At 44.6% G+C, this 15302-nt stretch overlaps 1 protein-coding gene across 1 annotated transcript in view; it reads left to right on the forward strand.

Annotated features, from left to right (window-relative positions):
* Positions 1-7444: 7444 nt before the first annotated feature.
* The window catches only part of LOC143103244 (cytochrome P450 2K1-like), a 36563-nt gene continuing 28705 nt past the window's right edge, over positions 7445-15302 (forward strand). The window contains exon 1 of the mRNA XM_076267063.1: positions 7445-7648. Within this exon, the coding sequence (XP_076123178.1) occupies positions 7445-7648 (204 nt within the window). The remainder of the gene's footprint in view (positions 7649-15302) is intronic.

Genomic DNA, 15302 nt, shown 5'->3' on the forward strand with positions numbered 1-15302 from the left:
ATATAGCATCTCCATACCAAGCCCACTAGTCTTCGTCGCCAGAGCAAAGTTTTCAAAACTGCCAAACATTTTCGAATAGAGGCTAGGATTGGTTGTCGACGACTGAATTATGCGCCAAATGTGCATTTTTTGATTTTAGATTAGATAGGCCACATTAGGTCTACAGTTTCTCTCCTCAACCTCCGCCGTTTTAAAGTTAAGTGATTTACTGACTTATCAGTTCAATTTGACTGATCCCATCCCCGATAGCCTGGGCCTCGCGTCAAAGTTGGCAGGTGTGACAGGTGTGACATATTTATTTTAATGAGGGTGATTTCATTCAGTGCACCTGACGGCTTCAGTAAAATCAAAGTCCTTTTAGGCAAGTCCCTCCACTCCGCGGCCATTTGACAACGCTTTTTGGGCACTCGTCGGGCATCCATTTCGGCAGAAATGCGCGTGCGCAAGGCTTCACGACACCAATCTTGCTCCAGCGGCGAGATCACAACACATGATTGGCACGATGTCTTCACAGCACACCATATAATTTGGCTCAATGTATTCACATGTCGACGTTTTGCCGAGGAAGGGTGGGATATGTGTAGACAACGGCCATATTGGCGTGACAAAATAGCCCCATGCATTTCTATGGAGTATTTTTTGAGTGCTGTGTCTCCACATTAGAAAGTCTTTGGTAAAATCAGCTAGTTCATTTTGTGTATTCTATTGCGTAGGCCTAATTGAAATATCAGAATGTTTGTAAAGCCGGAAATATGCTGAGTTTATTTTTTATTTTTTAAAGGAGTAAATTCATGGTCTGTGATATAGTTACGGCCCAACTACCAAACCAGTAGGCCTAACTCCAATCTGATTGTATGGCTTGAGAACAGGTTACAAATTCCTTCACACACTGATTGTATAATGGTCTCAGGAAAATTAAGATATGTCATTATGCAAGGCAGACTTGTGATGCTTGTGTGTTGTATGTTAGAATCAGAATAAGCTTTATTGGGTCAGATTTGCGTTAACAAACAAAGGAATTTGACTCGGGTTAATCTTTGTTCTCAAAGTACAACACTCACTTTACATTTAAAGAATAAAAATAGAAAGGACAGTAAGAGATATAAATATATATATATATACAATAACAACACAATAAAAAAAACTGCTACAGGAGGCTACAGGATACACTGCATATATTAATGCATGATCTTATCTATCTCCCTTTTCAATGCAACTAGCGATTGCTGAGCACCTTTACATGTCTGCTTCATTGAGACACATAACTGCTGACATTTGAACAATCAGTGATTTATTTCACCGTTATCTCCTTACGCAATCTTTAGGCTACAGATGGAATTGTCGTCTGAGTGCTCCAGATTCGTAGAAAATCCCAAGTGAGTTACAACTCTTATTTGTGTGTGTGTGTGTGTGTGTGTGTGCACAACCTTACTTGCACAATGCTTTATGATTAGGCTACAGAAATCCAATGAGCTGACATTGCAAATAATAACTAAGGCATCCTCCAATCAAAGATGAATTAAATGACTTGGATTGTGAAAAAATGGCCAAATATAATTTATATGATAAGAAATTAACAGCGCTCTGTCGTATCTCTGTCTCAGCCGAACAGCAGCGTTGTTATGGAGGGCATGATGAACATCAGTATTTAACATCCGTCATCATGTCTTGTTTCTCTGAATGATTGACCATAACCACATCCACATGACATCCAAGAGGTAAGCCTAGACCACGTGCTCAGACATAGATAGATAGATAGATAGATAGATACTTTATTGATCCCCAGGGGAAATTCAAGGTCACAGTAGCATACAGACAACACACACACACATTCACTAACAGCAGAAGGTAATTAAAAGTATATAATATAAAAAACACAACTAAGCAATAAGGACAGTAGAAGATAAATATATACTAAATACTAAATATACTAAAATACAAATTATACTAAATAACACTTAACTCATTGAATGCCAAGTTGTTTTCGGGAGCTTTGTCCTAGAGTGCCAGCAATCTAGACCATTGTTGATGATTTTTGTACAGCCACAGCATATTCTGTGTTATAGCTATGAACGCATACAATGGCTCGATTAAAAGGTGAGACTTTAAGCTCTCGGTGGGTGCAAACCGTGTATTTCTACACACCTCTGTTCCTGAGAAATCCCAAGCTAAACAGTGGCTAGTTTTCATCAAAATCGCTGTTTTTTTTTCTTGTGCAAACTTTCCAGGAAGTGATCAGCGAGACCTGGCGAGACTGCCACCTAGGGATAGACCCACGAAAATGGCCTGGTTTTGACCTGACGTGCATGCGTCACTGATTCGACCCAAAGCGGCAACTGAGTTATGATAAAATGTCCAGATAAAATGTCCAGATTGTGCGTTTTCATGAGTTTTCGATCGTCATATATTTAATTTCCATTCATCACAGAGTTCCCAAAATCACATACAGGGTGTGTTAGAGTGTCTAGTTTCGTAATTTAAAAAAAAGCTAATTTGGCACTCAACGCATGGGAAGGAAAAACGTAATATTATGTTTTTGGCACTCAATGAGTTAATCTAAATCAATTCTAAAAAAACGGTATCCACATAGTGGGTGATTAATCAATCAAGATGCGCTTGCAATGACTGAGGCAGGGACTGAGCCTGTGATTCTCTGTGCATAAGGTAAGGTAAGGTAAGGTGCTCTGTGTGAATGAGTGTCATGGTGATGGTGCAAATGAGTAAGTCAAAGAGTGCAATAGTGCAAGAATAAAGTCTATATCTATATATATATAACTATATTAAGGAAGGTATACGTGTGGTCACAGTTCGGCTGTGGCATGGAGGGAGGGGTTGTGCATATAGCACGCAAACAGTGAGGCAGAAGACAGTGGTAAAAAGTGGCTAGTGGACAGACAGTATCCAAACATGGAGGTGGTGAAGATGCAGACAGACTATGCGGAGAAGTCTATTTCTCCTCTTCCCTTAAGTGAAGCATTGAACAGTTCAATGGCCCTGGGGACGAATGACTCAGTCTGTCTTTTGTGCAAGGCAGCGAGCGAAGTCTCCAGCTGATCAGGCTCTTCTGCTTAACAATAGTGTTGTGGAGTGGATGACACTCATTGTCCAAGATGTTGATCAGTTTGTTCAGGGTCCTTTTGTCAGATATTGAAGTGATGCACTCCAGTTCAGCTCCCACTACAGAGCCAGCTTTCCTTACCAGCCTGTCAAGTCACCCTGCATCCTTCTTTTTTGTGCTTCCTCCCCAACACACCACTGCATAGAAGAGGATGCTGGCAACAACAGACTGGTAGAACATCCTGAGGAGCTTGCTGCACACATTGAAGGAGCGCAGCCTCCTCAGGAAGTACAGCCTGCTCTGCCCTTTCTTGTAGAGTGTGTCAGTGTTGGCTGACCAGTCCAGTTTATTGTCCAAGTGGAGACCCAGGTACTTGTAGGTGCTTACCACCTCGACATTGACCCCATCAATGGAGACTGGTAGCAGGGTGGGCTTAGACCTGCGGAAATCCACCACCATCTCCTTGGTCTTTGAAGTGTTGAGTTGGAGATTGAGTTTGCGCCATTGGACAAAGTCCTCCACCAGGCTTCTGTACTCCTCCTCCTGCCCGTTCCTGATAAACCCCACAATTGCAGTATCGTCAGAAAACTTCTGCATGTGGCATGACTCAGTGTTGTAGCAGAAGTCAGATGTGTACAGGGTAAACAGGACTGGAGAGAGCACAGTTCCTTGTGGCGCTCCGGTGCTGCTGATCACAGTGTCAGAGAGACAGTTCTTCAGTCTGACGAACTGTGGTCGCTCAGTCAGGTAATCTGTAATCCAGGTTACCAGGTGAGCGTCCACACCCATCTGCAAGAGCTTGTCTCCCAGTCTAAGGGGTTGGATGGTGTTAAAAGCACTTGAGAAATCAAAGAACATGATTCTCACAGCACTTTTCCCCTTGTCTAGGTGAGAATGTGTCCTGTGTAGAAGATAAGTGATGGCATCGTCCACGCCCACTTTCTCCTGGTATGCAAACTGTAACGGGTCTAGTGCATGGCGTACCTGGGGTCTGAGCATACCTAAGACCAATCGCTCCATTGTCTTCATCACATGTGATGTTAGAGCGACAGGTCTGTAGTCATTAAGCTCACTAGGATGTGGCTTTTTAGGGACAGGGGTGAGACATGATGTCTTCCACAGTGTTGGAACTTGTCCAAGGCGTAGACTCAGACTGAAGATGTGCTTCAGTGGCTCCCCCAGTTCAGCAGCACAGGCCTTGAGTAGCCTTGGACACAGTCTGCCCCGCTGCCTTACTCGTATGCAGTTTCTTTAGTTTAGCCCTCACTTGATTTGCTGTGATGATGGGGGGTGTAAGGGGAGGGGAGGGAGAGGGGTGCATCTGGGATCTGTGTGTCTGATGGCTGTTGACTGAGGTCGTTGTCGCTTCATTGGTCGTGATCGCCATGTGGGGGAGGGGTGCAATATCCAATGATGGTGGGGGTACGATAGCCTGTGATGATGGAGGTGAGTGTTACACTGGTATTGAGGGGGTGTGGGGGCTGGGGGGTGACCACCTCCTTGATGTCCTGTCAAGGCTGCCAGAGTCGTGGACACCTCAGCAGGCACAGGCAAGGAGGCGTGGGGTGATGGTGGTTTAGGTCCTTGGGTGTCACTGGGATGCAGAGCTGGAGAGGCTGGGAGGTGGGGGTATGGGTAGATAGATAGATAGATAGATACTTTATTGATCCCCAAGGGGAAATTCAAGATTCAAGTATATGTACTGAGTGAGACAAATAATTTATTTATTAGGCTAATTGCTTTATTCACTTGAGCCTATATTGTCACTGAACCTTTGGACTAAGCATGTGCATGCCGAGACCATTTTTTTTTATAAGGACAGCAAGTTCATTATCTTGGGTTGCTATTACATTATGGTGGTTGGCAGGTCATTGTCTGCAGCAGTCCTGTATCTTTAGAAAAAAATGTATGTGTAGCATACTCGCTAAAATTGATAACAATTGTTAATAATAAGCCAATTTTCATTCATTGTTGACATGGTCCATGGAGGATCAGATTTGTGTCCCGGGACCTGATGAACACGCGCTAAAAAGCACAAACGAGTGCCAAGTTGCAGCCGTGACGACAGGGAAAGTGCAGGCAGCCACGAGAGTGATTGGTCGTGTAAAATGAACGTTGCTGATGTCTGGGTTACACAAAGCTATAATGACACAATCATTATGTTTTCTTCAGGGCCGTAGCCATGATGTCAACATTGGGGGGTGCCAAATCTGTGGTGCGGTGTGAATTTTAATAACAGGATTTCAATACATTTCCTGCCATGCAAAAATATTATTAAAATCACGAACAAGTCATTAGTTAAGTCAGTCAGTTAGGATAGAAAAACCCTCCCCTGTTAAGATAGGGGGGCCAGGGGGCATACTTCCCCTGAAGACTAAAAAAAATGACCCTTTATATTATGACGACTTGTGAGATTTGTGGAAATAGAAGAGAAGGGCGGAGAAGCAACTTCACACCTTCTTAGGCTTCAGGGCCCCCTAAGCTTTTGGGCCCATGCAGTAGGTCCATTCAATAATCCATCCCTGGATATAGACCTATGACTCCATTTGACTCCAAAATGTATATTTTAAAAGAAAATACAAACTAGAGTATCTTTGATAACCTCTATATTACACTGAATGCTTACTCATAGGTTTGGACCTATAGACCAATCATATTTTGTATTTTGATTTTATTATTCTGGCGGCTAATCACACAATTTTAAGGTAGTTTGAAAGGGATGGGATTCAAGATAGGCTACTAAGACAGGCCCCTCTTCTGTCTGACTCACCTCAAGTTACCCTATGCATTATATGCTGGTTTCTGACAGAAATTACGTTTTGTGTTAACATGTAGAAACACATCCTTTATTTGGTGAATGGAGGAGGAAATTATAATAAGAAATTATAAACCGGTTAATTTCTGACATTACTACTAGCATATGAATGCATTATTTATGTTGTAAGACATGTGAAAGAAATGAATGACACAGGCACGCACAAATTCAAATAAAAGGACACTACGTTTCACTTTCGCTATAATTGCGAGAAAATAGGCTACAATATGGAAAATGCTTCAAAGTTCCCTTTGAGTCTGATCAGCTTCAAAAATTAATGGGGTTTCCTTAGACAGTGCTACACCTTTTCAACAAGTTTTGTGAGAATTGTACTGGTATCTTTTGCGATATTGTTGACAGCCCGCACCGCAGTAGGGTGCAGGAAGCTTTTGATAGCGCACGCCTCAAACGATAAACGCAAAACTTCCAGGACAAACCACTCACAGTGTAGGCTACACATCTACACTACAGGCTACCATCAATAGGTCACTAATTTGTGCGTTATTTACGTTTGATTGCATTTCAGATGGTGGGACTTATAGCGTTTTTTTCTTTATTTATTTTTCTAAGTTCGAATATTGGGGGGGACATTTTGGTCACATCTGAATATTGTCTATGGTGTCTATGGTGGTCTATGGTGGTCTATGGTCTATGGTGGTCTATGGTGACTACGGCCCTGGTTTTCTTAATGACCGACAGTTAGTTTAGTTTATAGATAAGAAATAATTTTGCCTTAAAGTAGGATAGGCCAAATGTTTGTGAAAAGGCTTGATTTACACCGTAAAGTGCCATAATGGTTTACCAAATGACAGACAGTTGAATTTCTGAATAAAAAGAATGTTGGTACAGTCTTGAAATCTTAAACGTCTAACCCCACAAAAGCATAACGTGGTTGTAGGGAGTGAGTGAGGGAATGTGGTATTTGAGAATTTTACCCGGATACAACGAATAGCCTATTTTTTGATTGGATGTTGGTGGCTATTTACTTTTTGATTTGTCTGGTAAGTGGTGTGCTAGTTCTGAACCCTGCGAGAAATCCTCTTGTATCCCTGCGTCTCCTCTGGGCTACTAATTATGCAGATACCTTGGCATCCCTAGTAATATTTCTGTGTGAGAAATGCAAGGTGTGGCGTGTGAGTGTGAGTGTGTGAACTTGTTGAATTGCGTGTGTCTCACGCCCATTGCGTGAGACTTGAGAACCCTGGTCCTTTATTGCCCGGCCCGTGCACCAAATCAATACAATCCCTGGCCTTCTGCCCAGTGGAGAAACTGACGCTGCAGTACTTGTACGGGACAATCAGGTGAGGGTTCAGCTCACCTGAAGGGCTGAGGGTGGATGGAGGTGTGCCCATACCTGTCTGGGAGAAAGGTAAAGTAGTGATTGACTCGGTGATTGGCTCAGGACGTGGTCTTACCTCTCAAGCACGGATTGATCATTAACTTGCTGATGGGTTGGCAGCAGTGCCACAAAGCGCCTATGCCATTATAAAAGGACAAGACAAGAGCCAGCTCATAGACAGCAAGAACCTGGGAAAAGGACAGTGTTTTTATCTCTTCACTTGACCCTCTCCATGGCTGTACTTGAGGGACTTCTCCAGATCCCCAGCACATTCTCTCTGCTGGTTGCTGGGGTGCTGTTGCTGTTTGCCTATCTGTACTCCTCTGGCGTAGGCAGCTCAGCCAAAGGGACAGAGCCTCCGGGACCCACACCACTGCCCATCATCGGCAACCTGCTGCAGCTGGACCTGCAGAAACCATACGACACACTGTGCAAGGTGAGGATTCAGGGATTATTCACCTGCATTAAGAATGTGTATGATGTCTATTCTTCAGAAGGAGGAAAAGGTGCAGTGTGTTTTCACATCCTTTAAGTGTAGTTGTGCAAAATAATAATAATTATTATTAAATTATAATAACACAATGACACTACCAGAAGGAATGTATCTTGGAGTATTAATAGAGATATAATCAGTACAAATGTCCCTCACGGGATCAAAAGAGTATATATATATACTTACTAAAATACTTACTAAATGCAAAAGATTAATTGATTTAAGATTATTAAGACTGTTACAGAGTGGATTCATTATTGTACAAAGGTGTGGCAATCAGTAAAAAGAAAGAGCAAGAGCCACTAGAGGCTACTACGCAGGCCCGGGGTGGGTAATCGGGAGAATCGGGAGAATTCCCCGTGGGCCGCTTCACTTTCGGGCCAGTCGAGGGGAAACTATTGACATTTGTCACGTTAGTCTAACTTCTCTTAAAGTAGGACACGCTCCGCATTTGTCACGTTAGTCTAACTTCTCTTAAAGTAGGACACACGTTCCGCATTCTGTGCATGGCACCGTTGCCTCTGCATGGGTTGTAGCCTACCGAGTGAGGGAGTTCTCCCCTCCCAAAAAGTTTTCTCAGATACGGATAGCCGGGCCGGCCCTGTAGCCATAAGCGTCAGGAAGGATGGATGGTAGAAAGAGGCCAGGAGGGACTGAAACGGCCAGGTAGATGCTGCTAAATGTGCAAAGCTTCTAGATTAGGCCTACAGACAAAAGTGGCAACTGGTAAAGAGAGATAGCTATAGGCAATGATTATTAGCAGTTATTGGGCTAATATTGGACGTTTGTAGCGTTGTCAAGCTATTTGCAAACAACATATCAAATTACTTAAAATATTAGCCTTTTGTATCCGATTCATAGACTTTGCAGTATGCAAATATTAATAACAAAACTGAAGTTTGATCTGTGTAGGCCTATGCGGTAAAAATTGTAGCCTCTGAGCAGCAGATCAACCAGTCGACCACTGAAAATGATGAGCCCGAAATTAGTGATGAGGAGGCCATGACTACAGGGACAAGTAGAGAGGATGAATTAAAGGTATTTAATGTAAGAAAGAGCAATTACCCTACATGATAAACCTATATGCCTTGTTTGCTTAGAAGAGGGTGTAGTAAAGGACAACAATATAGCCTACCCATGCAAAAAACATGTAGCCTAAACATTAATTCAATATGCCTCTGTGGAAGCGTGGGATAGGCTACATTTCAAAGGCTTTCTTTCTTTCTGTTAACTTGTGGAATAGTGGAATATTTTTGTTAACTTCTCAGTTGAAGTGAATTATTATATAACCTTTACACATTTGTTGAACCATGGTACTAATAAAAACTACAGGATAGTAAGAGCTGAAATGTTGCTTCATTTATCCAATTTGCACCACTATGGAAAACGTGGGCCGGTCTTGGGCCTGAAACTCCCGGGCTGAAAAGTGGCCCCACTCCGGCCCTGTTACTACGTTTGTTACATAAGGCAAAGAGAATGATTGTCTGTGCAATTAGGTTTTTAAGAAAGGTACATAGATCAGCAACATAATTACCAACCTCTTTGTCACACTCTCACTGACGTGAAGTCAGCCTTGTTTGTATTGCACATTTCAAAACCTGTGGCCATGTGCTTTACAGCTGAGGTAAATAGATTCACAACTAATTTAGACAAGACTGAGAGGAAATGTGAGCAGAAAGAAGGGAAAAGCAGGTTTTAGACGTGCACAATATAAGGATCACCTCTATCAATGCAGTCTTTAGCAGCTCTGTGGAGGGGGACCTGGACATGGCGAATCAGTTGAACCACTTCTACAACAGGTTTGACTGCCCTGCTCCAGCTCCAATGGCCGTGGTCTGTCCACCACGCCCGGCTGACTCAGACGAGGCCAGAGACTTTCTAATAAGGAGACACAGCACTCAAAAAATCCTCCATAGAAATGCATGGGGCTAGTTTGTAATGCCAATATGGCCGTTGTCTGCACATATCACACCCCTTCCTCGGCAAAACGTCGACATGTGAATACATTGAGCCAATCATGTGGTGTGATGTGAATACATTGTGCCAATTATGTGTTGTGAACTCGCCGCTGGAGCAAGATTGGTGTCGTGAAGCCTTGCGCACGCGCATTTCTGCCGAACAGGGTGCCCGATGAGGGCCCAAAAAGCGTTGCTATATTGCCGCCGAGTGGAGGGACTTGCCTAAAAGGACTTTGACACTGCTCTTGTTTGCGTGCCTGCCCTACCCCCACCTCCCAGCCTCCCAGTCTCTCCAGCTCTGCATTCCGGTGACACCCAACGACCTAAACCACCATCACCTCACGCCCTGCCCTCGCCTGACGCCTCCTTGCCTGTGCCTGCTGAGGCGTCCACGACTCTGGCAGCCTTGACAGGGACATCAAGGAGGTGGTCACCCCCCAGCCCCCACACCCCCTCAATACCAGTGTAACACTCACCTCCATCATCACAGGCTATCGTACCCCCACCATCACTGGATATTGCACCCCTCCCCCACATAGCGATCACGAACAATGAGGAGTCAACGACCTCAGTCAACAGCCATCAGACACACAGATCCCAGATGCACCCCTCCCCCTCCCCTCCCCTTACACCCCCCATCATCACAACAGATCAAGTGAGAGCTCAACTAAAGAAACTGCACATCAATAAGGCAGCGGGGCCTGACAGACTGTGTCCAAGGCTACTCAAGGTCTGTGCTGCTGAACTGGGGGAGCCACTGAAGCACATCTTCAATTTGAGTCTACGCCTTGGACAAGTTCCAACACTGTGGAAGACATCATGTCTCACCCCTGTCCCTAAGAAGCCACACCCTAGTGAGCTTAATGACTACAGACCTGTCGCTCTAACATCACATGTGATGAAGATAATGGAGCAGCTCCGACACTGGAGAGCCACAGGGAACTGTGCTCTCTCCAGTCCTGTTCACCCTTTACACATCTGACATCTGCTACAACACCGAGTCATGCCACATGCAGAAGTTTTCTGACGATACTGCAATTTCGGGGTGTATCAGGAACGGGCAGGAGGAGGAGTACAGGAGCCTGGTGGAGGACTTTGTGCAATGGTGCAAACTCAATCATCTTCAACTCAACACTTCAAAGACCAAGGAGATGGTGGTGGATTTCCGCAGGTCTAAGCCCACTCTGCTACCAGTCCCCATTGATGGGGTCAATGTGGAGGTGGTAAGCACCTACAAGTATCTGGGTCTCCATCTGGACAATAAACTGGACTGGTCAGCCAACACTGACGCACTCTACAAGAAAGGGCAGAGCAGGCTGTACTTCCTGCAGGCTGCGGTCCTTCAATGTGTGCAGCAAGCTCCTCAGGATGTTCTACCAGTCTGTTGTTGCCAGCATCCTCTTCTATGCAGTGGTATGTTGGGGAGGAAGCACAAAAAAGAAGGATGCAGGGTGACTTGACAGGCTGGTAAGGAAAGCTGGCTCTGTAGTGGGAGCTGAACTGGAGTGCATCACTTCAATATCTGACAAAAGGACCCTGAACAAACTGATCAAAATCTTGGACAATGAGTGTCACCCACTCCACAGCACTATTGTTAAGCAGAAGAGCCTGATCAGCTGGAGACTTCGCTCACTGCCTTGCACGACACAGACTGAGGAATTCATTTGTCCCCAGGGCCATTGAACTGTTCAATGCTTCACTTAAGGGAAGAGGAGAGATAGACTTCCCTGCATAGTCTGTCTGCCTCTTCACCCCCTCCATGTTTGGATACTGTCTGTCCACTAGCCACTTTTTACCACTGTCTTTCTGCCTCACTGTTTGCGTGCTATATTAGCACATATGCATAACCCCTCCCTCCATGCCACAGCCGAACTGTGGCCACACTTATACTTTTTCTTAATATAGTTATATACACTGCTCAAAATAAATAAGGGAACACTTTTTATAGCATCAAGTCTATCAAACTTGTAACCTATTGGTCTGGCCAGTTACATAACAGAGGTGGTCGTGAATCAGTTTCACCTGCTTTGGTGTCAAAGTTTCGCATTTGGGTCAGTGTCACTATTGGTAGCATAAGCCAGTACCTGGAGCCTACAAAGGTTGCACAGGTAGTCCAACTCCTCCAGAATGGCACACCAATACGTTCCAGTGCCAGGACTTGTGTCTCCCAGCGCAGTCTCAAAAGGAGATTCCAGGAGACAGGCAGTTACTCTAAGAGCTGTGCAGTGTGGTAGAAATTCCTTTACCCAGCAGCAGGACCAGTATCTGCTCCTTTGTGCAAGGAGGAACAGTAGGAGCCCTGCCAAAGCCCTACAAAATGACCTCCAGCAGGCCACTGGTGTGAATATCTCTGACCACACTAACAGACTTCATGAGGGTGGCCTGAGGGCCCGATGGCCTCTAGAGGGGCCTGTGCTCACTGCCCAGCACCAGGGCTTAATTTGAGCCGGAACACGCCGGAACATGTTCCGGCACCTCCGACGTTGGATCCGGAACCTTTTTTATTGGATCCGTCAATTAAGTCAATATAAAAAATAAATCGCCTAAACGAAAAATAAAAAAATTACTGTTTGTGTAGTCTTCAATGTTGATATCTTTCTTATTAGTCTTTAGAAACAGGGAAAAGACCAAACAGGATACAACAAGCTAATTGAGGATTTGAAAGTGCTTTATCCACAATATTGGTCACAGGAGGGTGACGCGCTGTTCGGGGAGAGAGAAGTTGAGAAGCTCTGCCAGCAGTTTTGCATCAATAGCCCGCGGAATGTCATCAGGGCTTACCATCTCCTCCCCATTTGCCTTGTCGGCCCGCCGCTTGCCCGGTTCAACCCCTTTCCTTACGTGAGGTCATGGATTTCTAAAGGACATAGGTGTAGTAAAAGAAGCAGGGTAATGGAGGCCGGGGGTCTGGATGCTGTATGGGCCATTTTGGACAAGTAGGCCTAGGCTACGGTAGGAAGAAATCGCGCTTCCACGCTGTATATATTTGATCATTGATTACTGGGTGTGGGTGGTCATCATTGCAATATATAGCATACTTAAGCGCCGAGGTTATTAGCCCCTTGTTGGACTGTTTTGTTGGTTCCCCTGTATCTCCTATTTTCCCGGTCTGTGTGCGCGTGTGTGTGTGTGTGCGCGTGAGTGTTTGTGTCTCCCGCTCCCTCTCTGTGTCATATTATGTGTTCAGATAGGTATTCAGATGTGTCAATCAGAAATGACTAATCATTCCACGCTGTATCTAGTTGATTATTGATTACTGGGTGGTCATCATTGCAATATATAGCATACTATAGCCTATATGTTTTTATTTCGGCCTATGCGTAGAGTGTTTCTCTAGTTTTTTTTCGATAATGGATAATTGCTTTTTTTTAAATTTATTTACATTTCACACCCATGCAGTGCAGTGTGTTGCAAGTTCTGAAGTTAATAAACATTGCCCTGGTGTACAAACCGCGCTGTTTAGTTTTTTTTAGCTATGTACGCAGGTTTTTTTGTTGTTGGTCCGTAACCTCAAATCCCCGTTTTGAGTCGCCGGATCCACCCCCCCTTTGCGCTCCGGCACCTCCCACTTTACAAATTAAGCACTGCCCAGCACTGTGGAGCTCAATTGCCATTTGCCATAGAATACAAAATTGGCAGGTCCGCCATTGGTGCCCTGTGCTTTTCACAGATGAGAGCAGGTTCACCCTGAGCACATGTGACAGACGTGAAAGGGTCTGGAGATGTTGTGGAGAACATGATGCTGCCTGCAACATCATTCAGCATGGCCGATTTGGTGGTGGGTCAGTGATGGTCTGGGGAGGCATACCCTTGGAGGGATGCACAGACCTCTGTGGGCAGGACAACGGCACCCTCACTGCTCTTAGGTATCGGGATGAATCTTCAGACCCATTGTCTGACCCTGTACTGGTGCAGAGGCCCCTGGGTTTCCCCTGGTGCACAACAATGGCTGGCCACATGTGGCGAGAGTGTGCAGGCAGTTCCTGGAGGATGAAGGAATTGATAGCATTGACTGTCCCCCACACTCCCCTGACTTAAATCCAGTAGAACACCTCTTGGACATTGTGTTTTGGTCCATCCAACACCGGCAGGTGGCACCACAGCCTGTCAAGGAGCTCAATGATGGCCGTGTCCACATCTGGGAGCAGACCCCCAGGACACCATCCGCCGTCTCATTGTCAAGCATGTGGGGTCCATACGAACTACTGAGTACCATTTTGAGCTGCTGCAATGAAATTTAGGCAAAATGGACTAGCCTGTGGAATCATTTTTTTCACTTTTCATTGATTTTCATGGGGGTCTTTGAATTCAGACCTCTGTAGGTTGATCATTTTCATTACCAAAAAATAATGTGGCATCCTTTACCCAGTACACATTACCCTGTACATATCAGTATAGTATCCAGCATGAGTTTTTTTCCCATTGAGATCTGATGCGTTTTCAAAGTGTTCCTTTAATTATTTTGAGCAGTGTATATAGATATATAGACTTTATTCTTGAACTGTTGGACTTATTTGCACTATCACCACGACATTCACAGAGCACCTTACCATACCTTACTATGCACAGAGAATCACAGGCTCAGTCCCTGCCTCCTAATTGCCCACTATGTGGATACTGTTTTTAGAATTGATTTAGATTAAGTGATTGTAACACCAGGTTCAAACACCAGTAAGTTAACGGCAAAGAACAATGAGCTGGTTCAACAGGTAATAGAGGGTTTATTAAAGCGTACACATTGAGACTAAAGGGAGGTTGGAGGGGTAGCTATTCACCTGCAGGGTAACACTGCACACACAGGGAACACAGCAATCCTGTAAACCACTACAAATGCACACAATAAATCAGTGTGGAACGGTAACAGGCACTACAAATTCATCGGGTTAAAACCATCACTACGAATACATGCAATAAGCCTGTGGTGAACAACTACACTCCTCACTACAGCCAGTGGCCCGCAATGCACCAAGCTTAAAACCTTCGTAATCAAACTCAGATTAAATAGTTTTACAGTTACAAGTAAATTACCTTTATTACATTTAACAAACAATATCTAGAAGCATAGAATCAACACACGTTACCAGATCCAAACTGCTATCTATGCTGGGCCGCTGGCTGAAGTAATTGGTGGCGCACAGTTTCCCAGTACAGGTTGGCCACCCTGTCTGAGACAAACGAAACCAAATTAAGTAAACACACACACACAAACATACACCAATCACACGTTGAAACTGCACTCACACAACCATCAATGAAACCCAGCTACAGAAGATCAGGTAAGTTACACAGGTAAGTTAACCAGGTAGTTAAACAGTCTCAACACATACACACACTCAATATCTAGCACACCTCACACAGACGCGCAAAAGAAACTAAACCTGTACGCCACCAACCTTACCCCCTGCACAAAGGAGACCAAAGAGGCCCGGCACCTCCAACTTCCTGTTTTTAAAGGGAAGCCATAATTTCAAACCGGGCACTTCCTGTCGCTCAGCGCCACAGCTCCCCTATTGTCCCGGCCCAGTCATTGCACCGACCCACAATACAGTCCATTCTGTTACAGTATAATTTGTATTTTAATATATTTAGTATATTCTTTATCTTCTACTGTCCTTATTGCTTAGTTGTGTTTTTTATAA

This window comes from Alosa pseudoharengus, unplaced genomic scaffold (assembly GCF_046254945.1).
Source record: "Alosa pseudoharengus isolate Yale_2024_CS ecotype anadromous, Long Island Sound unplaced genomic scaffold, YU_APseudo_1.1 YU_APseudo_1.1_scf_4, whole genome shotgun sequence".
Classification (NCBI taxonomy): Eukaryota; Metazoa; Chordata; class Actinopteri; order Clupeiformes; family Clupeidae; genus Alosa; species Alosa pseudoharengus.